This window comes from Apteryx rowi, unplaced genomic scaffold (assembly GCF_003343035.1).
Source record: "Apteryx rowi isolate R43461 unplaced genomic scaffold, aptRow1 scaffold_405, whole genome shotgun sequence".
NCBI classification, from domain to species: domain Eukaryota; kingdom Metazoa; phylum Chordata; class Aves; order Apterygiformes; family Apterygidae; genus Apteryx; species Apteryx rowi.
Window position 1 is genome coordinate 741,347 of NW_020450580.1, and position 23,843 is coordinate 765,189.

General features: G+C 39.6%; 1 protein-coding gene across 4 annotated transcripts in view; it reads right to left on the reverse strand.

Annotated features, from left to right (window-relative positions):
• EEFSEC (eukaryotic elongation factor, selenocysteine-tRNA specific) overlaps positions 1–23,843 on the reverse strand; it is a 132,827-nt gene that overhangs the window by 82,701 nt on the left and 26,283 nt on the right. For all 4 annotated transcript variants that reach the window (XR_003255156.1, XM_026075479.1, XM_026075481.1 and 1 more), the window contains exons 2-4: positions 15,399–15,606; positions 11,333–11,429; positions 8,385–8,549 (exon numbers count right to left, since the gene is read on the reverse strand). Coding sequence is in view for 3 of the 4 variants with exons in the window: in XM_026075479.1 (XP_025931264.1) it covers positions 8,385–8,549; positions 11,333–11,429; positions 15,399–15,606 (470 nt within the window). In the remaining variant the exon portion in view is untranslated. The remainder of the gene's footprint in view (positions 1–8,384; positions 8,550–11,332; positions 11,430–15,398; positions 15,607–23,843) is intronic.

Genomic DNA, 23,843 nt, shown 5'->3' on the forward strand with positions numbered 1-23,843 from the left:
ACTGCTTACCATACCCACATTAGATGGTTCCAGGACTCCATTTTAACAAAAAGTGCAAGACAGATTTAACCCTATGAAATCAATAGCTGGTATACCCTGCAGAGGAGGCACTGGAGCCTGCTCACCCATCTTCAGAAACTGTTCTCTAGAGGATAGCAATATTCAGTGTTTATCATGTCTTTTCTTCTCACCTGTGTCTTGTCAGACCTGCTCTAGCTATGGCTGACAGAAATGAGTTCGAAAAAGCCATCTCAAAGTTTCTCATCTGACCTTGATTGATTCTGGTTTCAAGCATCAGAGGTTTTAAGCCAAGATGTCCAGGAATGTGTCTACACAACTGGCTTGTTACTTAAGATGGCAACAACAAATGCTGAGAAAAAGGAGGAAGGAAAAAGTTCCTTCGAACTATGGTGAAAGTGGAAAAGATCAGTCACCTCAAAAAAACAAACTTTAAGACTGGAAAAGAAGCCGGAGATGGAGTGAGATGGGCAGGAGAAGTGGAACGAAGAACAGATGAGGGAAGCTAAAGTAATAAAGATAAATCTAAGTATCACAGCTTAATAGCTTAGGGGGTTGGTTTTTTCTTTTTTCTTTTTTTTTTTTTTCAGATGAAACCTGCATATCTGTTTATTCTTAAAGATCTTGTAGTACTGAAGCTGACTCACTCTAGTATGACATACAAGAATGTATTTCCATTCCTGCAATTGCAGCAATCTTTAGTATTGGGATACCGAACTCTTCTGGCAGATCCAGCAACCCAGTATGTCTAATAATGCCCAAAGAGCTACAGCATGCTGAGCATCACAGACCGTGCTGGAACCACTTGTGCTGTGCTACGCATGGAAGTCACACCTGCCAGCAGACCTCGCGAGTCAGGAAAGTGCACTGATACTGCAAGCTAGTGGGGAAAATGCCTACATCCCAGGAGCACGTGGAACATCACTAGTGAAACCGTAGTGCCCAGAGCAGCCACCGAAGAACTCTACCCATAGTGTTTTCATGTCAGTCTTCGTTCACTCTTCTTCAGCTCAATTTCTTTCCCGCCTTGTATTTCTGTAACAACTTTCTTCAGCTTTCTAACAGTTCTCATGAGACAAATATCTACTAAAATCTGGACAGAAGTGTAATTTGATTTATCTAAGAAAAAAATCAATCGCTGTATCAAAGAGAAACATCAGGTTCATCTTGCACAATCTAATTTCATTTCCTCAGATAATGAAGTTGAGACGATCATTTTGAACCCCACTAAACAGGATTCCAGTTCTTCAACAGCTCAAGACAATATCAATTCTCTGCGGCAAAACTCTAAAGGCAAAATTACCTGTGTGGCAGCAGCACAAAAAATGCCCTTCAAAATATCTCACGCAACCAGCTAGTGTTGCAGATAATCTGGAACAAACCAGACAGTATCATGGAATAACTGTACAAATTAAAATTCATCTCGAAGAACAGTACAGTTTCCAACAATGCTGCACTTTCATGTGTAACCTGTATCCCAAATATTCATTTAAAGATACCTTAAGTGGACAGAAGCACTGACACACAAATATTTCCTTTTCAGATCCACCACAGGAAGAAACTCACATACTTCTTGGGTGATTTTTCTAATCCATTAGAAGGCATTTGTATCCAAACTCCATCCAGCTGGCAGGAAGCATACAGTACATCTAGACCCCTAAAAAAAGCTGCAGATGAATTTTAGTATTTGAAGAGTTAATTGGCCAGCACTGACCAGGCCACTTCTCTGCCTACAGAGATCACATTAGACACACAAGCTCCAGAAATACAGTGTATGGTTTGGATTAGCACTGCTCAGATTGGCTGTTCTCCCCCTGGCTTTCTTCCCTTCTGCTTTGACCAAGTAGAAAAAAAAAATTTAAATGCATGATACACATTCAGCTCCCTTTCTATTATATTTTATCCCTGGTCCTCAATAAAATAAACATTAACGCAAAGTCCTGATCTTGCTCCCTGTTTTTACTGTACCTGCACACTGCTTAATAAAAATTACTACTGATACGAACAAAACTATAGCACTTCAGTAGTTAGCAGTGAAAGAATAGCAACATGCGCATCTCCTCCTGAACTTTTATTAAGTCCAAAATTAGAAATATTTCTTACAAACTTAAAATAGATTGCATTCCTTTAGTGTCTTAATTTTTGAAAGTGTGAACAAAAAAGAAATTAAAAATAACAGTAAAAAGTTACATAAATATACATAAAAAATAAGGGAACTGATCTTTAAAAGAGCTCAGCATCTGCTACTCCTATTCTCTCATGAGATCAAGCCAAAAAGATTTGAGAAGTTTTTATTGCCAGATCTAAATTTCATTCCACAGGCACTGGATCAGGTCTTTAATCCTTTACTTAACCACAAAGAACTGTGCTGAGGAGTATAATTCTTCCAAAATAACTGATGATATCCTAAATGTTGAAAGCAGTACCTTCCAGCTTGAGCCAAATCCTGCATGTTTTACTTTTAAGTAAATGCCACAGCTGATGCAAAACCAGCAGGATTCACACTGATGTTTTCAGGAAAGTAGAAAATCTCCAAAGAACAAACCCATGCTTTAGAAGTGGAAGACAATTTTAAAAAAAAAAAAAAAAACAGTTCAATACTGGTACTGAATTAAACTGCATGTATAACATTATTTATATACACTTAACTCATTGACTCAGGATTTAAGATTCTTATATTTCATTACCCACAGATTTTAATATGTATTATGAGCTGCCTTCTTACCAGGAAAGAATTTTATCTGTTACATTTCCTTAATTCAGCTTTTTCTCCCCCCACCCCCCCGATTTCCTGAACTGCTCTTCTTCACAGTACTACAGTGAAAAGAAGGAAAGTTGGCTGAAATGTATATCAAAACAAGTACATACTGATACAGTAAGTTATTTTCAAGCTTCCAAGGAAAATGGAAGGTGAAAATTAAAACATTTCTAACCATCACAGGAATTAGATAGTAGAACAGCCTTCCCAGGAGAGTAGTGGGACAAAACAACTAGTTTTAAGTGGATCTTAACTTCCAGTCAAATTATCTGACATGATTGCCATCGCAATAAGAAAATTGTATTCAGTGACTACATCCTTCTTCCTACAGTATAACCCCAAGAAGGGCAGCACAAGAGATTTCATAAACAAGTCATGTTCGAGGTGGGCCAGGCTTCCTCCCCAGCAGATATACCTCAGCAATATAAAGGATGTTTCTATCAGTATTGAACAAGGAAAAAATAAATAAAATAAAAAATAAAAAAATAAAGAAGCCTTGGAAAAAGACACAGAAACAGCACTCAAATACACCCTCAGAAGATTTAGCAATGGCTTTATCTACTTGCAGTGCGAAAGGTAGTCAAGATACCTTGAACTTCAGAGGAGGTACACTATGAGGGCCAGCAAATGGAACATGAAAGTGGTAAAAATGTATTTAAGAGATTTCACCATGAAATTCTGCATACAAATGTCTTCATGGTACCATTCTTAGATTTTGATCCAACAGGCTTTCTGAGATTTACATACAGGGATATTTTCTCTGACAAGACCTAAATAGAGCAACTTTATATGATTTTGAAAAAGGCCTTAAAAGTATTGCAATTAGTTCTTACTACATTTATATACTAAAGCTCACTAATTAGAGGTCTTAGGATGTCAGAGAAGCTGGAGTACTCATGTGGGCAAAAGCAAATGCATGTTACAATTCGAATAGCTATAGTGGTTTGAAGGGAATACTCTTGCAGATGCTATTTGGGTTATTCTATCAGACACTGGAGAATTTTTTTTTTATTGTTTAAGGCAAAAAAGCTACGGAATGTCTGCCAAAAACCAGACCAAGGTTATCTAGCCAACAAAAAAGCCTATAAAAGGTCTCTTATCATATGCTCCAGGTACATGATTCCATAAAGCTTCTCAAAGTATCGTGTTTACAAAATGGTACTTCTCACAGGTTCAGAAAGTCAATATAATTTGAGAGGAAATATGCCCTTGCCGAGTCAGAATCCACTATGGGTTAAAACAGACTCTCCTTTTCTAGGAGACTTGAATAGAGCAGAAGCAAGTTTCTCATATTTTTCATACTTGATGTCTCAGGTGACCTCTTGGAAGTAGATCAAATTACTGAAACACCTTGATGACTATTCTCCAACTACAAGAGAAGCACTTCATAAACACTCTTGCAACTTTTGAGATTGAAATGCTCGGAATTAATAACAGCAGTTGTCTACTGCAAGCCTCAGGGACAGTGAAGGATGCACTCGGTATTAACATTCCTCTTCCCCTTTAATGATAGCAGCTCAACCACACCAAGGAGATCAAAAAAACAGTGTCCAAAGAGGCTGCTCCCAAGGGCGGTCCAGTGAACGGGTGTCTGTATGATTTGTCCATTATTTATTTGTACTGTATTATACCAGATACATTATTCAAATCCAGCAGACAGTGCAAACAAAACAAAAAAAAAGAAAGAAAGAAAAAACCACACACACACACAAAGATCCCTTGCAGGTAAACATCAAAATAGCCATTTGTCAGTAACTCAGCTGGTCAACCTTCAAAGCACTCATTAACTTCTGACAAAATGCAGTACAAAATGGCATCATACTCTACTTTTACATAGGCTCCAATGGAGTTAACATCCACCAGCCTTTCAGTTTGCATCAACTTGCTATATTATTCTTCAATAATTACATAAAACAGAACAGCTAGGAGCTCCAATAAAGCAAATAGCGTGTTTCTACTTATTAGAAGTCATGACAAAAACAGTGGTCTATGTACCTTGCTGCGACATACATGCTTTGTGGCTACTATGTACCTGTAGCACTTGATCATAGGTAAGGCAATGCCAAGTCAACACTTTCAGGACAACCACACGTTATTGACAGATCCAGATGCGATTACTTTGCTCTGAAGTAAGCCTCACTATGAACCAGCTTCATCCTGTCTCCCTGATTCTATATCCATTTACTTTGTACATCTCTGCCTCCTTACTACATTCATGAACTTCCACAACTTTGAAACGGAGGAAGCGATTCTTATCAACTAACTTGGAAAATTTTCTCCAATTCCAAACATCATCTCTGAACAGGAACATTAAAATACCATCTGCTTTATGCAATCTTACAGTATTTCTAATGTGGTGCAACTGTGCAATTTAAGGCAATAATCACTAACACTAGGCAGAAGGGAGGAAGACTGAACATCCCACCACATTTTGCATTAGCTTTCACACTTTTTGTTTGTTTGGAGACAACCAATGTTAAGAACAAAAAGTCAAGTCCTGGTTCTTGCCTGTTTTGCTTAGGCCTTCTAAACAGCTGCTGCTCACAAGCTACTATCATTCTTCTCATCTGTATAGAGAAGGTAGAGATACTTCTCCCCCACAGAAAAAATACTTTACATTTTTAATTAAAGAATGCTATAAAAAGGCGTAACTCAGCACTAGAATTTTCAAAAATCATGCTCACTTAAACTACATTCACTAAAATAAAATGCACTTAGATCACCATTTTGAAACAATTAGGGGCCAAATCTATCAGTAAGATAAAATGAATTTCTATTGCAGAAAAGAAAAAAAAAAAAAAAARAAATCCCCTCTGTTCAGCTTCAAGAACTTTTTATAAGCAGAAATAAAAATGTCACATAAGTTGTTATAGTTTGTAAACTGTAGCACTGTAGAGAGCGAAAGACCACTAAAGTAATCCTAAAGGACAATCAGAATTCTGCCAACGCTATGTTTTTGCTGCAGAAATCCCAGGTTCATGCTCTTCAAGGTGGATTTCAAGTGCTAGTGAACAAATAGTACTAACTCAATTGGATAGTGCACTGTTTGCTGTGTCAAAGCTTTTTGCCAAACACATATAATTTTTTCTTTTTGCTGTATGGATAATCAACCCCAGATGGCAATTTACATAGGCAACAGCATAAAGGAATCCATGCACTGCTGGTGCTCTCAACCTCAATCAGAGCAAGCATGGGCGTTCGAGAATGTCACTGTTTATTTTTAATTGCTGTGTCCCTCCTTTGTGCAGGTTCAAGCGGTCAAAGACGTCGAAGTCCATTAGCACAACTGGAAAGTGATGCCACTTCATTTGGTGAGAGGGTTCCTCAAATTTAAAAAGCAGCTGGTTTGTAATGTCCCTAAATGCCCAGTGGGCACCAGCTGTCAATCTCAGTTACCATAGGGTCAGGGCAAAAAAGGGTCAGAGGGAGTCACAAACCACAATGTGTTGTGAAATGTGCTTCCTCCATTACCTTGCAGGCCTGAGAAAGGTTTGACCTTTTATAGGTATCCCAGCCTAACTCTGGGTGACGCTAGCAGGGGTAAGCACAACACAGCTCCAACCTACAGAAGTTGCTTCCTTTCACTGTGCTTTTGGCTTCCCTACCTGTATGGTAGGAACATTCGCAAGCTGCTAGTGGCATAAAAACCAAACAAAAATCTCTGCCCACTACCGTACCGCTCAGACATGTTGGTTACAAACCAGTAGAAAGATTAATCCATTAATACTAATTGAAAATAAATTGAAACTTTGAGGGAACTGGTTAATGCCACTAATGCTGAGTGATCTGGCTCCTCTTTGTCAATGCTCTGCTTATCTCCTACTTGCCTTTTACCTCACTGCTCCCTCAGTCACTGGGGGGGGGGGAAGCATCTTTTGAAATATCTCTCAAAGAGAGAGATCTTTTTAAATCTTTGTTTTGTTTTGTTTTTTATATATAAAGTCTCTCCTACCTTCCTCGTAAACACCCACTTGCAATAGTCAAGTTTTTCATTATGTTTTTGTCATTTTCTGCTGTCCTATTGATCCTCAAAGAGCAGCTTGTAATGCCTAGATGTATTTCTCTAAAACATTCTTGGACATTACAGGAAGAGCTAAGCAGTCACTTCCATACACAGTCTAGTTACGCATTCCTCCTTTGAAAGAGGTAATTGCCTTGCTCTGTCTCACCCCCAAATCCTGGAGCCAAAGCGACAGGAAATTTGACCAGCGCTCCCCCAAAGGGAAGGTAGCTGCCTTTGCTATGCAAGGCCCCTGTCGGGCAGGAGGCATCACTCACTGCGCTCCTCAGCCTTGCTCTCCTAATTGCTTGTCCCTCCTCGGAGCCCTTGTGCCGCCAGGCTCCGGACAGCAAGCAGGAAACAAAGGAAAAGGAAAGGGACTTGGACAAGGCGAAAGCAGGAGAGGCTGATGCAAACCTAGCTAAGCCCAGTGCCTGCAGAAATGAAAGGCAGGGCTCCCAGAACGGGCTGCGTGTTCCAAGTAGGAATACGGGCAGTGAGGAACTCAGCTGGGAAAACAGACATGATGTGGTGTGTATCATGCAAGTTATTTTTATCCAAAGGTAATTATGATATATATCAAATGGTCCCAGCTACCACAGAAAAGTCTGAGGCTGGCCTAAAATTAAGTGCCAGCTACCAGCAAAATATTCCAGGTGAAATCAGTGCCTCACTTAGTCCTTCACTTGCCCATGAAGTATAAGCAAAGATGAGAAAGCAGCATGTCCACTCAATGAAAGAAATAAGATCCATATAATAACAGGACTTCAGGATAATACTGACAGCCCTGAAAGGTCCCATCCAGCCACAAGCTGGCTACTCTTTGAATGCAACTGATTGCAGCTGCTGCTTGAAACAGCCCCAAAAGGCTCAGATCTTGGCTCATTCAGGGCAACTAACAGAAAGGGAGAGTCACAGCAGTCTAAAAATCAGCACCTGTGAAATAGACTGTGCTTGTTCCAAGCATCAAGGTACCTTGATGTCTTTTAAGGAAAGAATATATTTTAAGGAAATAAAATAGTAACAATGCTCAAGCAATTCAAAGGCTATTGAAAGGCCTCTCGACTTTCTAAAACGCCAGACTGCAGCAAGCCACATACTGCATCCCAGCAGCTCTCAGAACATGCTGACATCAATTAAACACCCAGCAAAGAGAATGTGCATCAAGCATTTCAATGCCCTCCTCTTGTCATTTCCTTCGCTTCCAGACATCTCAGGAAGGCTACCTAGTCAGGGTCTTTTGCAAGCCTTCTCACCGCAGTACAACGTCTAAAATGCAAGCACAACCTCACTCAAACCTTGTTCACTCCTTGGGCATGTCCCATCTTGGAAACATGCCCAGGTTGCTTTCTCAAAGTTGAAGATCTAACACACTAATCTAAGCCAGCTTTCTATCCTCTTCGTTCAACTAAAATTGAGCGGGTAACTTTACCGGCTGCCTCATTTAAAATCTCTCTGTTATGAGCTTGGCTTATAGCAGAATAACAGAAAAATAAAGACATTGAAAATAAGTGAATAAATTCAGATTGGAAGAGAACACACTCTTCTTTGTTGAGTGTCCCTTTCTATCAGGAAAACTGGGGGAGGAAGCAAAAATGAGAGACTCACCTTCAGGGCAGGAATCTCCACATTGTCACCAAGGCTAACAGAGCCAGAAAGAATAGTCCCTGTCATCACCGTGCCTTGACCCTTGATAGAGAAACAGTGGTCGACTGCCATAAGAAAGTGTCCCGAGGGGTCTCTTGATGGCAGGTAAGCCTGAGACTTGAGGACCTGAAAAAAGATAAAAGCAGCACCATGCCTGGGTGAAAAGTCATGACAGCCATAAAGCAAAAGGAAGGCAAGTGGATGATTGATTCAACAAGCTTGCAGTTTTACTGATTTCAGGCATCTCCCAATGAGCTTAGAACACACCAATGTCAAATTAACTGTGCGTGCCACAGTGGAGATGCGCACTCAACAGCAGGAACAGTTCGATTTTCTGCCTTAGAAAGATTTGGTGCTGCACATTCAGCTTGATTAGCAAAACTGCATTGCCGATAAAGTTGCTGCCAAACTCAATATAAACACTGCAGCAAAGCAAAGCAAAAACTCCTGTACTCTTCCCCCACCGCTTCTTTTTTACCCTCTTCCAAAAAGTGGATTTTTATAGTGTATTTTGCTACTTCAGCTTCTTTGATTTTGTGAGAATGAACTTACAGACAGCCAAATTTTGCTTCAGATTTATGTTAACATTTCTTGGAGGATCAAGCTACTAAGAGAAATAGCTATATAAGTAGCATTTTCTAGAAAAATTCTCCAAGTTTAGGATTTGCATTTTGCTGACAAACACTTTGTTTCTTGAAATATACCATCACGGACAGAAGAAATTAATTACAGAAATTCAGTCACATACCCAACAGTGATCAAGAGGAACTGGTTCATCCCTTGTCTCAAATCATCTTTGATCCCTACCCCTGTTATCACATCAGCATATACACTTGGCACTGCCTTTAATATCTGCTTTTAAGGTCAGGAACAGCAGGTTAAGCCTAAGTTGCAATGGCAGAACGATGGAGAGAGAGAGAGAATCTCTTATCAAGGACAGAAAGGATAAAATTCTGAAGCTCAATAGCAGAGCTCGCTTGCCAGCTCTTCTAATATTTAAGTCTCAGAGTTGACAGAAACAGCTGCCATATTGGTATTTCCTTCAGAGTCTTTAAGGTTGGGAACAGCACAGCAAATCTACCTGGACCTAGATGAAGGCAAAACTAAAGACCTGCTTGTCTCCACCTCTCTAGTTGTTGCTGTGGGCAGCCTGGCCAGACCACATCACACCCCAACGCCCCAGCTCAGGCCACAAGTGCCTGCGAGGCCGGTATGACACCCGGTGCTCAGAAGCCATGTGGCAATTCCTGCCTTTGTACAAGCCAGGCTGCTGTTGCTCCAGGCCAGACATCTCTAGATTTAATAATTTGTGCTGTACCCTAACTTTGGCAATTTACAGGCATTTTAAACCTTGCAACATCCAGATCGGACCTTGACAAGTCTACAAAAAATAATGCCTTTGTTTTAGGACTACTTTCCACTGACTGCAAGTAGCTGTGACACCAACTAAGGAAAAGATACACTGCTTTTCCCTAATGCTTATTCACAGAAGGTGTGACAAGTCTAGTACAAGCTATAAAGCCCACCTACCTCAAACAGTAACTCTAAACGTTCTGCCCTTCACAGGGTAAGCTTCACACCATATAATACACCACAATTTAGTTTTCTGGAAACCTGAAAATTTGTCCTTACCTAAAAAGTCAGCACTGCTAGAACTAAGGATATTTGTGAAGCATCAGGTTTCTAAAGCCTTCTCTTGTTCACATGGGCTCTGATATACTGTTAATTATACAGCCATATATTTTTTTTTTCCAGGCCCTACCTCATTTAGGGCACAGGGTGAATCCAGGCAGTGCTCTTCATCTCTTGTAGAAGTGCAAAGCATGCAACGAGCAAGGCAGAGCAGTACAAGAGAAAGATGGTTTCATGGTGAAGGCACATGGTGCTTCTCTAAAGAACAGATCCTGCACTTGCTTATGCCAGAGCTCCTATGCAATATCATTCTCTTAAAAGTGAAACTTGCCACAGGTAATCGCTGACTGTATTCCTCATTCTCAGACTGTCCAAACAGAAACCCCAAAACCTGATGAACAGAAGCGCTAAGCACTCTCAGTTGTGATCAAAAGTGGCAGGTACTATAATCTGAACACATTAAGTATTGTATACAAGTATGTCCTGAAGGAGTTCATTTCCTTAAATTTGGCATCCAAAATTAGTGAACGCATTGGACTTAACTCCTTTGTGCCTCAGCTTCCCAATCTAAAAGTGGGATAAAAGTCACCTCTACACTTCATACTGGTGTTTCAGAAATAAGTTAATTGTTTGCCAAGTGCTCAAGACCACAGTGATGAGTGCCAAAGAAAAGTCCAGGAGGAAATTAATCATTCTGAATGCAGAGCAGTATTTGAATGGAGCCATAAGGCCACACAGTGAATAATGAGAATAAAAAAAATACTGACTACCTGCTCATTAGTTGAGCCCTATCCATCCTGCGCAAGGGATGAGGCCAGACTTGTTCAGAACAAAGAATCATGCACTTGAGCACACGAAGGAAGGAGACAAACCCAGATGTGTAATTTGAGTGCTTGACTTCCCAACTTTAGTTTTCTTAATTTGTGGGGTAATTATAAAAGAACACTCACCAGGATCTGGCAGAATTTTAAAGCTACTTTTATTCCTTATGCTTAGTAATCCCTAACAACTTTAAACCACATTTCACTACACGTGTGACAGCTGTTTAAGACACAGCTATTCAAAGGCACTGAAACCAAGCAGTTGAAAAAGTGCCCTTTTGGGGCAGTCAGCCTCAACTTCTCCATTCAGTTAGAAGGGACCCCTAAAGAATTAGGTTCCTTAAAACTGGGACATTAATGCAGGAATTCCTCAGCATTAGATACTAGTATAGTATAGTCAACAACTTAACAAGTTTGAGCATATTTTATGGCATTATTATGTTCTTCAGCAGGTACCTCAATTAATTCAGAAACACCTAGTGGAGTCTCAGACTCTGGGGCTTCCGGTCCACCAGGCTTTGCTGCAACTGCAACAATAGGACACCCACAGAACCTGAAAGAGAGAAAGACTCCCACCATTAGACCACAAATCTCCTACTTGTGCAAATGCAAAGTAGTTCCAGACTCACCTGACAATGAACGTGAGGAAACTGCCTCCAATTCTGATTTATCTGCTTTTCCCCAGAGTGGAAAACTGACATTTTCTCCTGGAATTACATGCATTTAGGCTACTGGACCTCACTACGAAATCTCTAATACTGTTTAGCTTTGCATTAGCCTCTGATTCAACTTCCGCTGGCAGTTAACAGTAAGACTTTGGTTTATTTCAGAAGCAAGGGCCAGTTACTCCATCTTATTGCAGTGGCTTTGCATTCAAGTTATTTACCTGGAGACTAGCACTGTTTTCAGTTTTCATTAAAAATAATAATAATGATAATAATAATAATCCTAGCTGTAGAGTCACAAGCTTTAAAACATGAACCAGATGCAAGATGGCACATGATATCTACCTGAGTCTGCAAGACAGCCGGTAAAATATCTGCAGACAACAGTAAGATCTAACTCTGTTGAAATCAAAATTTACGAAACTCTAAATCATAACCATCAAAAATATCAAGTTGTTGACAAGATAAATGATTACATCTATTCAGTATTCACTTCAGAGAAGAACAGTTCTTCCACAGCTGACCTCAGTTTAGCTCTTGCAATGAATTTTATTCTTTAAGTCCTTAATATTTAGCTTTTTTTTTTTTTTTTTAACTAGCTGGCTGAATTTGTAACATTTGCTCGCCAAAATGCAAACTATTGTTTGTCTCATCTGATAACTTGCTTTGACAACAATTTAGAAAGGGAGGTTGGACTATAAGTCAACTTACTACTGCATTTTTGCAAAAGTCAGGATTAACATGTTAAATATATATAATTTAAAGCAATATAATAATAATCAGCAGTAAAATAAAAAACTGATTGGTTCTCACAGATACTTGATTTGTACACAACAGATTCAGACCCAAAGTCATGATTACTGTCATCCTTTTGACTCCTCACTGCCTTGCCAACTCATAGATTTTAATCTCAAAAAGGGAAAGAGCTGGAGGCAAAAGATAGTGCCTTGATAAAGGAAAACTGCTAAATTCTGTAGAAGGAGCTCATTTAGTGGTCAAACAGTAATGCAGAATATAAGGTATTTTCTCTGTCTATATGTCATAAGCCTGAGGCATCTAGGGACAAAGGGTAAATGAAATTATGCACCAAGAACCCTGTCACTAACCATAAAACTGTGCACTGAGAATTCCAGGTGATTAATTATAAAACTTTTGGAAATTTATTTTCCTACACACACTTTTGGGCGATGTATTATAATAAATATAAATTCACGCTGAACCAGGTGTCTTACTCCTTCTCCCACATACCAGAACAACCTGGAGTAATCACATACTGCCTTGGAAGTTGGAAGTACTTCCAAACATGATGCAGCTCTGCTAGAACTGTCTTACTGCATCACACTGATTTATTGTCAGCAGAGTTTAGACTCTGCTGGACAACGATAAAAGCTGGCATGAGCAACAAATCATGACAAAACAGAAATTCCATTCACAGGGACAGTTTGCTTTTACTTTCGTATCAATCTATGGAATGAGCAAGTTATGATGAGGTCAAATTTGCAAGTGTCAAGCTATTCAAATATATGACAGTTATTCTCCTCTGTCTATTCTTTCACCTTCCACAGAATCGCCTGACAACACTGCAATAATTCCACTACCGTAAATGGTGACACCTATTCTACAGTTGCAATTTGATTTGATTACTGTTATGGAATTGCACACATGCGCGTGTGTGTGTGAAAAGGACCAATAATCATTAAGTAACTAGTCCTGGGAAAACATCATTGCTAAGTGTTTGAGGTCAGAGGTGACAGTGAAATGGCCTCAGCACATGCCCTGCTAATAAACGTAGTTTAGAAATGCAAAAAAGTTAAAGCGTGTGTTTGGAAATTCAAAGTTGAGTGGGAAAGAGGCTGTCAGGAAAGACCACAGGCCTGAGATGCAAGGGGACTAGCACTTTACAACCAGCCCAGGGCAGCAGTGCTTTCAAAGCATTATAAAGCCCAGAGCACGCATGCAAATACTGAATTTGTGTTATGGGAACACCACAGACATGTCCAATAAAAGAGCAATCAAAGACCCAGAGTCCAAATGACTAATTAAAACACTATGACAGACCATTTCTCTCCAGGTGGAATCACAGCTGTTGTGATCTGCTGATGCACATCCTTATTTTAAAAGGGGGCTGGAGGAAAGGACCTCACTTAAGTGTTCCAAAAATTCACCTTCCCTTCAGTTTTCACAAAGTCTGCTAACTTTCAAGACATGCTGTAAGACCCATCTGTATCCCAGGCTGTAAAGAGAAGATTTAATTCAGACAGTGTATATAAGGAAGTATTTCTGAATACCAGATTCGTTCCAAAAATTAGTCTTGCCTTTATGAATGTATGCAACTAAAAAGGTCTTTTTTCCAATCATCTGCAATATGATCATGGACTAAATCAAGACTAACATCTGCAGCAGCAATTCCTGCCATTCAAGAATAAAACATTTTTATTTTGTCCTTCTTTTAAAATTTGAGTAGTATGTGAAGATATATTCAACTGTTAAAAATCATTAGCTTCTTGGTATGGATTACAAATAAATATTCACAGATGAGAAATAGACTGAAAATCTTACAATGCTGCTTAATGATAATTCACATATTTTATATCAACCTTTCAAGCAACTAAAAAAAAAAAAACTATAAGAAAGCCATTAGATAGTTATCTCTACTCTGAAGTTTTCCTTAACTTATTAGCTCAATGCTATCTCGAGTCAGATTAGCCATGAATTTGACTAACAAAGACACATCAAAAAACCACACACACACACACACACACACACACAAAGCATCTCAGATTAAAATGCAGGTGTTGTCTTCCTCTATCTTCCCTAAAATGAAGGGCAGCATCCTATGGAGAAAAACAAGACATCCTACATTTGCTTGTCCTTTAATCAACAATTGCCAGAGAGAACTCAAAGCTGTGGAACTCTGCATCTCTGCTAAGCTGGCAACAGGAAATCTCACTTTCTTGGTGACCTCTATCGTACTGATAAAAACGAATGGACCAAAGAACAACATAGGGGCTGATAAAACAGCAAGATCTCCACTGTCAGTATTGTAGCAATGACGTAGTTGAAAAGGGACATTGCTCTACCATCACAAATAAGCTAAATGGGAATTGCCATATCCAACCAAGCTTTGCTTTTTGGAATGGATGACATTGTCTCCGCTATGTTCAATGCTGTTCCTCACACTTCAAAATGTGACTTAACAGTTAGATATCTAGGAGTAAGTCATAGTGCCCCATTATGACCTTGGGCAAAGCAATCCATGCTTCAATTTCTGTACCTTTAAACACACATCGTATCTGCACCGTATCTTCCCACCTCGTAATAGCCACACTTCCACTCATGAGTATCACTGCATTTCAGTCATTTACCCCAAGTAATTAATTTATCTGAACAAGACTGACGTCCACAAACCCACCTAGATCCTCCACATTTTAATAAACAAACTTTCATCATTCTGCTCTTTCCCTAGTTAGATGAATCACACCTTTTACCCTCAGTTAAGGGGATCCCCTAATGTTTTCCTTTCTCTGGAGTTAAGGCTTCCAGATCACAACAGAAGTTACAAGCCCATAAACTAAAGAACAAGTTCTCCTTCTCCTGGATATTCTGGCTTTGTTTTATACAGTCTGAACTAAAAGCAGCTCTTTAAACTGAAAAGCTTCATTATAGGAAAATATTTCTCTACACATGATACTTTTCAGGATTGAATTTGAGTTTCTGGTAATCTTTCTACTCTTTCCTCATCATCTCTGCAAGACGTCTCTGTTTGTACTTCCTCTAACAAAGGCCAGATTAGGTGTGTTAAGAAGCACGTTCAAGGGGAAGCGTGGGTGAAGTAAAGAACTTTACTGTTAACTTACTTTGTATTTTCCAATGTCTTCTGCATTTTCTTAGTCATCTTCTCTATAGCACTTTGCCTCTTGCCCTCTGGAAGGAGATCTATTTTGTTGAGAACTACCACCATCTTCTGGCAGGCGATTTGCCCAATTACCAAGCACTCTGCTGACTGCGTCTGCATCCCTTTTGTCACATCTATTACAAGCATCATCAAATCGATAATCTGGGCACCTGGAGGAGAATTCACAGTCAGTATTGTAGCAGCATAAAAAGATTAAGGATCATTTTTTCAAATAGTTTCTGTAAAAAAAACTGTCTGTATACATACACAGACCCAGAAGTCTGAACAAAACATAAAAGTCAAGATAAGCGTCAAATGCAGAATTGTTTGAAGCTGAGACTTAAGGAATTTAAACTATATTATACGGCCATCAGACCATAAAAAAATATGCAAGCATACGTTTGCTTACACTTTCCACTACATTAACAGTTTAGGTTTAAAGACGGTACTGCCTTTTTTTTTTTTTTGAATAGAAAAGAGAAGTTACCTTTGCAGCAACACACACATCAAGCATGACGTTTGCCTGAACTCAAAAAGATAATGTAAGAAGCTAGGCAAGAATCTGCTTAAGAAACACAAAGTTCCCACCATTTCTTCCTTTAGAGTCCAAAATTTGATATGAGTGAAAACAAGATCACCACCAGAGGCAGATTTACCACAAACCTAAATAAATTCCTGGAACCCCTCAATGTGAGGAAGAGCTGATTTAAAGCCTGCAATACACCATCATCACTCTGAAATCTATTCTGCTTTTGGCTGTGATACAGAGTGAGTATTCCAATTACATAGACTTTAATTCAGTCTGTTCTTCATGAAAAAGTACCTAAATTTTAGGCTAAAGTTACTCATCATACTTACAGTCTGCCCCCCCCCCCCTTTTCAGCAGTATTGTTGTTGTAAGACCTTAATTACTTGAGTGAAGCAACCTGAATTCCATGGCTTTAATTTAGTTTTCAGAGAGGCTTACAGCAAATGTTGGCCATTCCACTAGTTACATTCAGACCTTTCCTGTCTCATTCTTACTAAGATATGAGCCCATTCGGGATCACCAGCCAGAAGATGTTAATTTATCACATAGCTAAGACCCATTTCAAAACACATGCTTTGAGTAAGATACTAAAAAAGTAAATTGCAGATTGTAATATAAAAAGCTTTTTATATAAAAAAGTAAAACAGAAATCTGAAGCTGATCTACCAGAAAGTTTCACATCTGAAAACACATCGCAAAAGCCAGCAAAACAATGAAAGAAGTGACAAATCATGCAAAATTCGCAGCACTCCAAATTTAAGTACTATTAATATTTGCCCAAAGCTTTTGATCAGCAGAATATGAAATCGATGCAACTGTTCCTCTGCCCTCTCCAACCCCCTTTTTTTTTTTTGCCTTTACAATGTCTGTCACATGGAAACAGCCACCCTTGTTCATAATTCCCATGAACTCACGATAGGAAATCATTCTGAGGCTGAAGTGCATGGGTGAATGTGTGGGTGGGAACTACAACAAGAAAAAAGTTATGGTTACAAATGACTATTTTCAACCTACCAAAGCTTTCATCTTCTAACAATGAATGCTAAACCCTTTAGAGATCTAGTTGAATAATTATGACATTTGTGAAGTTCCTGCAGAATTTTTTCCCCAATCCTAAAAAAAAAAAAAACTCTCCAAGACAAACTGAAGATAGACTTTATCCCTCCAGATATATTTTTATATTTTTTTTGTTTTTACTGTTGCAAAAGTTGCATTAATTTAAAACTTGCTTAAACTAAAACAAACATCATCGAGGCTGTACAAAAGGCTTTGGTCTTTGGTTATATACTAAACAGAAGTGCAGTACCAAAAAACAGGAGGCAAGGGGAAGGAATAGCTGGAAGGTAGTTCAAGTGGGACAAAACACTTTAAACAATCAAAACACACGCATTTTTGTGAGTACATGCAGCAGATTTTTTAATGTAATACGCAACATAATATAATGTAATATGACACTCGTGTTTTGTATTAAACTATATCACATAGCAACTCTTACTACACAGCTGACACCATTAAAATGAACGGGAATTAATAATTAAAACCAAGCATGAAGTTAAATATGATTATTAATACCACAATAAGATAAGTCACATGCTCAGTGAAAGAACAATGCTGCAGCATGAATTTTAGCTAACTCTGTTGTGACTAGTTACTACAGTGCAGCAATCTCTGTGCTCCATAATTAAGCCCCAGTAACCAGATCTGAATCTGGTTTTGGAAAGGGTAGCTGGTTTGCTACAGTATATATGATGCAGTATCTCCTCTCTCCAACAGGAAAGAAAACCAGCACTGAAGCTGCTGGATGCAGCCTCAATACAAGGGTCACTTTATCTTGAAACAGTGATTCTACTACTTTGAATACATTTGCCATAAAGCAAACGCTTGTAGCTGCTCCATTTATTATGGATCTATTGGCAACACTTTAAAAAAAAAAAAAAAAAAATTCATCGGTCCAGTTGTTAGAAGCTCAAAAATGTCTTCCTTGAGGCATTTCATAGCAAAGAGAAGACGAACAACAGCAAAGAAAAAGAAAAACTCGGTCCATGGAAAAACTCCAGAAACACTGGAAAAACATATTGGGACTCCAGACGAAAATATGTTACAGACAAAGAACCAGTGCTAAACTCAGGTTAACAACTATGTGCCTTGATACACCAGTTGTGCCTCCTCCAAGTCCTTATCATGCTAGTTGGGCACCGTTAGCAGGAGCTACGTTGCACACTGGAACCCAAACTGTGCCAGCAGCAGCTCCTCACGGGCAGACCTGCCCCCAAAGCAGCTGTGGAAGGGAGGGAGAGACGAGGGCAGTATTGACAAAAACACACAAACTGCATTCTCCTCAAGACATGTTTTGTACGAGTCTGCTCACACGTACCAAGACGTGACTCCAAGTTTAAAGGACCCTGGGGCAATATGGCAAAAAATAACGCTGAGAATCAGTTCCTCAGCTTTCCTCTTTGAACCCTTTAATGAGACATCTTTCACAATTCTCCTTCTTCCGAATCCCTCAGTCCTCTCCTACCTAGTTTTACACTTCAGTTTATTCTACAGTCGGTTTCTTTAGATGTCTTTCATCCATACAAAATAAGTTCAATAAATACCAGATTGGAGCAATCTAGTGAGGTTAAAGAAAAGGAGATCCACAAACGTAAGATTTCTAATCAGGAAAGACAGCAACTCACTCATAACAAGGTGACAAAACTATAAACCACACTCTAGAACATGAGCATGGGATTCACTACACTTTTCCTTATGCTGTACAAAGAGCAATAGGAGACTTACAAAACTTTCAACTTCTCACTTGCAGTTTATAGACTCTTTAGCAAACAATTAATCAACTCACTGCCGTGATGGATTGCAGTCAACAAAAGGAACAATGTTTGCAGAGAGTTCTTCTGCAGCTCTGGATTTAAGTTTAAGATTTAACAAAAGAAAAGCAAGGATGAATTATGTAAGAGTATTCTTGTGCATGTAGTCTCACCTGGAAGTCTCGGCATAAGAATATGACTGCCATACCAAGTGGGGGCACCAAAAACAATGACAAGACTAAAACAAGGTGATGGTATCACACTATAAAATGGCACTATTTGCTCAGACTCTATCTGCCATGGGGTCTTGTGGGGAAAAAAGAAAAAGGAACTGAAACGCTTTGCGCTCTCTCAGAGAAGGGGAGGATATTGTCCTACACAGATAAGAAGCGAACTGGGAGCCATGAGAGTGTTCTTCACCCTCAAAGGGGGCAAGAGAGGCTCGAAATTAATCTGAATGAAGCAGGGACACATGCAAAGATCTGCATGCAAGGAAGCACAGCAATCAGGAAAAACATTGTATCTACATTGAAACAGGTCCTATAGAATCTGTGATAAACTAAGGTATTCAAATGATTTCCCCTACAGGAAAAAACAGGGGAGTAACCTTTCATTTGCCATTTCATCTATAAAAGAGGTGTTCAAGAAAGTTCAGAAAGATGAAGAGTCCTCCTGAAGTGTGATTTCTCACTTAGCCTGCGAACGAAAGATCAACTATCAAGTACCCTTCTTGTGATGACAAACAGCTCAGATGTAGCCCTGTAAAAAGCAAATGAAACAAACTAGTTGTCACCACAAAACACAAGGGGGTGGGGAAAGATGGGAATTATATTGCAAGATAAGAAGCTAAACCACGGGGAAAAATAAAGTAAAGAAACAGATGGCCACTGAGTGAAGAAAAAACAAACAAGGAAGATAACAGGTGAACAGAGAGAACCTGGATGACAGCCAGATATGGGGAAAACGCAACAAGACTAGCAAGAAAGCATCAGAGAGGAAAGGCAGTAAAAACTGTGCCAGCTAAGCTTGGAGGCAGTAGCATTCATCTGCATCACAGAACTGACAAGAAACCCAGAACTTGAGAGAGATCAACAAAATAGCTTTATACAGAGAAGAGAAAAAGTCTAGTCCCTGCTTTGTACTCTCAAGTCCAACACACTTTTGCTTCTGTGTTTTGAGCAATATCAGGTTGTGAACAGTCACAAAATACGTGACCAGTTCCCCAAAATACACAGTATTCATGTCTGGCCAGGCAGAGTGGACTTTGCTCCTAAGTAGCCTCTCACAATCTGAGCAGCTTACTATATTTCAGTAAGCCAAAAATAAGACATTAATGTTTCCAAAATAGTCTTTGTTCATCGGACTAGACAAATCGGCGTCCTCCCACGTTATAGTCTACGAAAAGTTTCAAATGCTCAGAAGGCAGCAGCCGTCAGCAACTCCGGTTCCCTAAACTGAGCACCAGCTCCAAGGCTCCAAGGCAACAGCAAGGCCGTAACGCTCACAGCTGCTGCTTCGCTCCCGATCCTGGAAGAGCTGAGGGGACACAAGCCGACAGATGACTCTGAAGAACATCACACTAAACCCCTTCCTTCCCTCCAAAAAACCACCCATGTATACTGATGAACTTTTCAATCGTTAAGCAAACATTAATTTCATTCCCTCTGCGTTTCTATTAGTGTATTGTATCTTCAGACTGACTAGACCAAAGGCAGGCCCAGCTGCAGGCCCGGGCAACGCCGCCCCAGGGCTGCGGACCTCCGTTCCCTGCAGGACACGCTTCCGAGAAACCTGTGAAGAAGTAACATGTCCACTGCTGATTTCCATGCAGCTTATACAAATAAAGCACAACTGATTTTGTTCAAAGTTAAAGTAGAAACTGAAGTCCAAACTCTACGATTTTTTTACTTGTTACTCTCACATCCTTGAGCAAAAGTAGTAAAAACAAATCTCGTATCAGTATTCTCAGAGAAATACCATGCAAATATCTAGTCTACAGGCTGTACTTTAAAAAGTGCATAAAGCACAATAATTGCTGCGTTTATTTTGGAACGAAGCATCACTTCTCAAAAGGCATATCTCCTTCAACCTTCATCACAGAGTCTGCTGCAGCTCTGCACGGGCATGGACTCCAGAATCCTTCCGTTTGCGCAACCTGTTGCACGCTTGCAAACCATACATCCAAATTCCCACACTGAGCTGCGTGTAGATGAAGCCACATGGCAAAGTGCAACATTTACGATAAGTTTACAAGGGCAATATTACAAAAAATAATAATAATTTTAGCCTTTCACATTAGTTCCAAAATTGACTGGCAATTTTAGTGTGGCTGAAAAGGAGAAGCAAAAGGCGTTTTCAATAAGTAGGCAGAACCTGTATGTTTTTGTCTTCAACAGCTGTAGAAGAAGAAAGTTTGAGCATTTACTACCACCGTTATTTTGGCAAGTGTAAGTTTAGTATTGTATCAGAAGTTTTCCCATAATCTTATCAATATAAAGCTGACGGCTCTAAACATAGCAAAATCTGCACTAGCAGAGGGAAGAGGAAAAGGGGGTCGAGTCCCAGTGTGCATCGGTGGGAGGTTTTCCTGCCACACCAGCACCGAGCACAAGCCTGGATTCTGACTCACGGTTTCTTTAAGCTACTGTGTCCTCTTCTGTTTGTGGTAATCTTTTTAGCTGACTTTGCACAAACAGTACAACTCCTGTTCATGGGCACTGAAAGGAAGCAGAAAATGGAATTTGAAATGTAAAAATAAAATAATTGTGGGCCATGAGCTATAATTTGATTTCATGCTTTACAAGGAAATGAAAGAGGACTTCCTTAAACATACTTTTTTTTTTTTTTTTAAATATGCTTTTTACCATGTTAGGATTTCCTCTAGCACAGAAGAGAAAATAGGATTGTAGAAAATGCACCGTTCTCAAGTATCACTGCTACTCAGGGGCAAAGCTCTGTTTTAATGTGCACTTCCCATTCTGGGGAAGAGGAAATTCTTCAATTAATAAACCGGGTGGACTGAGGCGAGTTTTTAAGGTTTAATCAATTTCATCTGCACTTAGGATAAAAAGACTGACTATTCTACCATTTTTGCCTCCCCTAGTCCGCTTTTAAAAAAAAATAATAAAATCAATGTTTTATTTTAAATTCTTTGAGGTTAGTATCTCCTGTTTCAGGAAACATTGTCTATTTCATGCAGCGAGTATGAGACTTCCCCCCTCCCAGCCCCCCCTTTTTGTCAAGGATCTTTATTCAGAAGCAGCTAAATTATTCTCTGCTTTCACATACAGTAACACCTTGGGAGATGCTACGAGTTGCACAGGATTTTGCTAGGTGCCTTGGGGTGGCATGGTGATGAATGAGGAAGATGCTTTGCAGGATATGAAATCTTCCAAAATTTAAGCAGAAAAAGGAGGTGTGAGGGGGAGAGAGACATGCACACAACTGGAGCACATGAATTACACATGAAGAAACCCTCTGTAAAGCAATGCAAATCACGGATCAAAACCGATACTGTAACTTTCACTAGGAAACACTTTGAAAGGAACAGGAACTCCGTGGAGTTTGCGTGTCCCACCACTGCTTTCAGGCACGCCACTCCAAAAAGGTCTCAGCAGTTGGAAGCACAAATAGGAAGCTGTACAACTTCAAACTCCATAGTGTCTGGGATATTTGCGATAGCAAAGGTCAAGCTGGCAAGCCGCAAGACTTCTCTGTAAATGCATGTTAAAGCTTACAATTATATGCATTATATTTGATTTCTGAACAATAAAGAGAAATTGCTGGTTGCACAAATTCCCGTTAAATGAAAACCAGGCACTAAGGTCTCTCCTAAGCTGATAGCTACAAAGAGAAGGCAGGATGTCCATAAAGGCATGCTTCTAGAAAGTCCGCTTCTGATACTCCAAATAACCTGTCATTTACAGTGATTTTTTTTTTTTTTTTTTTTTTTTGCAATTCTGAGTTTGACTCAACTGCAAGTAGTAAGTGATAGCAAGAAATAACTGCTAATAAGGAATAAAAGGGATTCTTCTGCAAAAGACCTCACATAAGAATACATTTGGAATATACTTTAGGGCTCCGCAGATGAACCAGTGTGCTACGTTGCCCTGAACAGGGTAAAGGCAACGTGAGCTTCTCTCCTTCTCCCTGTCAAGACATCGAAGGATCTTTCTTGCTTATGTTTTAAGTACATGTCAGAAACAGAGCTGTGTTCTTCAAAGAAAAATGCCTATAATGATTAGAATGTGTCTCACATGGGATTGATATTGTTTTGATTTGTACCTACAAGAGTCAAAGAAACCCAGTTTTGATAGGAAACTGCATGTAAAGACCACTGTGTCAATCACAGAATCACAGAATGGTTGAGGTCGGAAGGGACCTCTGGAGATCATCTAGTCCAACCCCCCTGCTCAAGCAGGGTCACCTAGAGCACATTGCCCAGGATCGCATCCAGGTGGGTTTTGAATATCTCCAGAGAAGGAGAGCAGTCAAGGAACAAAAACTGCTCTATCTACACTCAGAGATAAATACCTATTCCCTACACTGAGAGTTTTACTTTCTAAATTCATAATGTCTCCAGCAAGTAAGGTTAAGTGTTCAGAAGGACAGAGGTGAGCTAACATCCTACTTCTGAACGAGCAGATGATCTCCAAGGGTCCCTTCCAACCTAAATTACTCTATGAAGAGACAGTACTAGAAGAGGAAAACACCTAAGAAACCAAGAGGGCAGAACAAGAAACTTGCACATACACATTTGCTGAGGACACTTCAAGAACTTAGGCCTAGATAGTTCATCATTATTATGGGAAGGGAAGCCTCTGGCAGAACAACTGGGCATACAGACCAATTATTTTAAAGTCTATTCTTCCTCTCCAAGTGTTTTACAGCAAAATAAACATTACTGTGAATTACTATTGTCACAGTATGCTTCTGTGCAGTCTCTGAAAGGTGTCTGAAATCTGTCAGACTTCCAGGTTAGAAGGTTCAGTCTAACGGAGAGCAGCGGCAGACGCCAGCCCAAGAGGCCAATGTAGGAAGCCTCAGAGGTGACGTGAGGTAAGGTACTCAG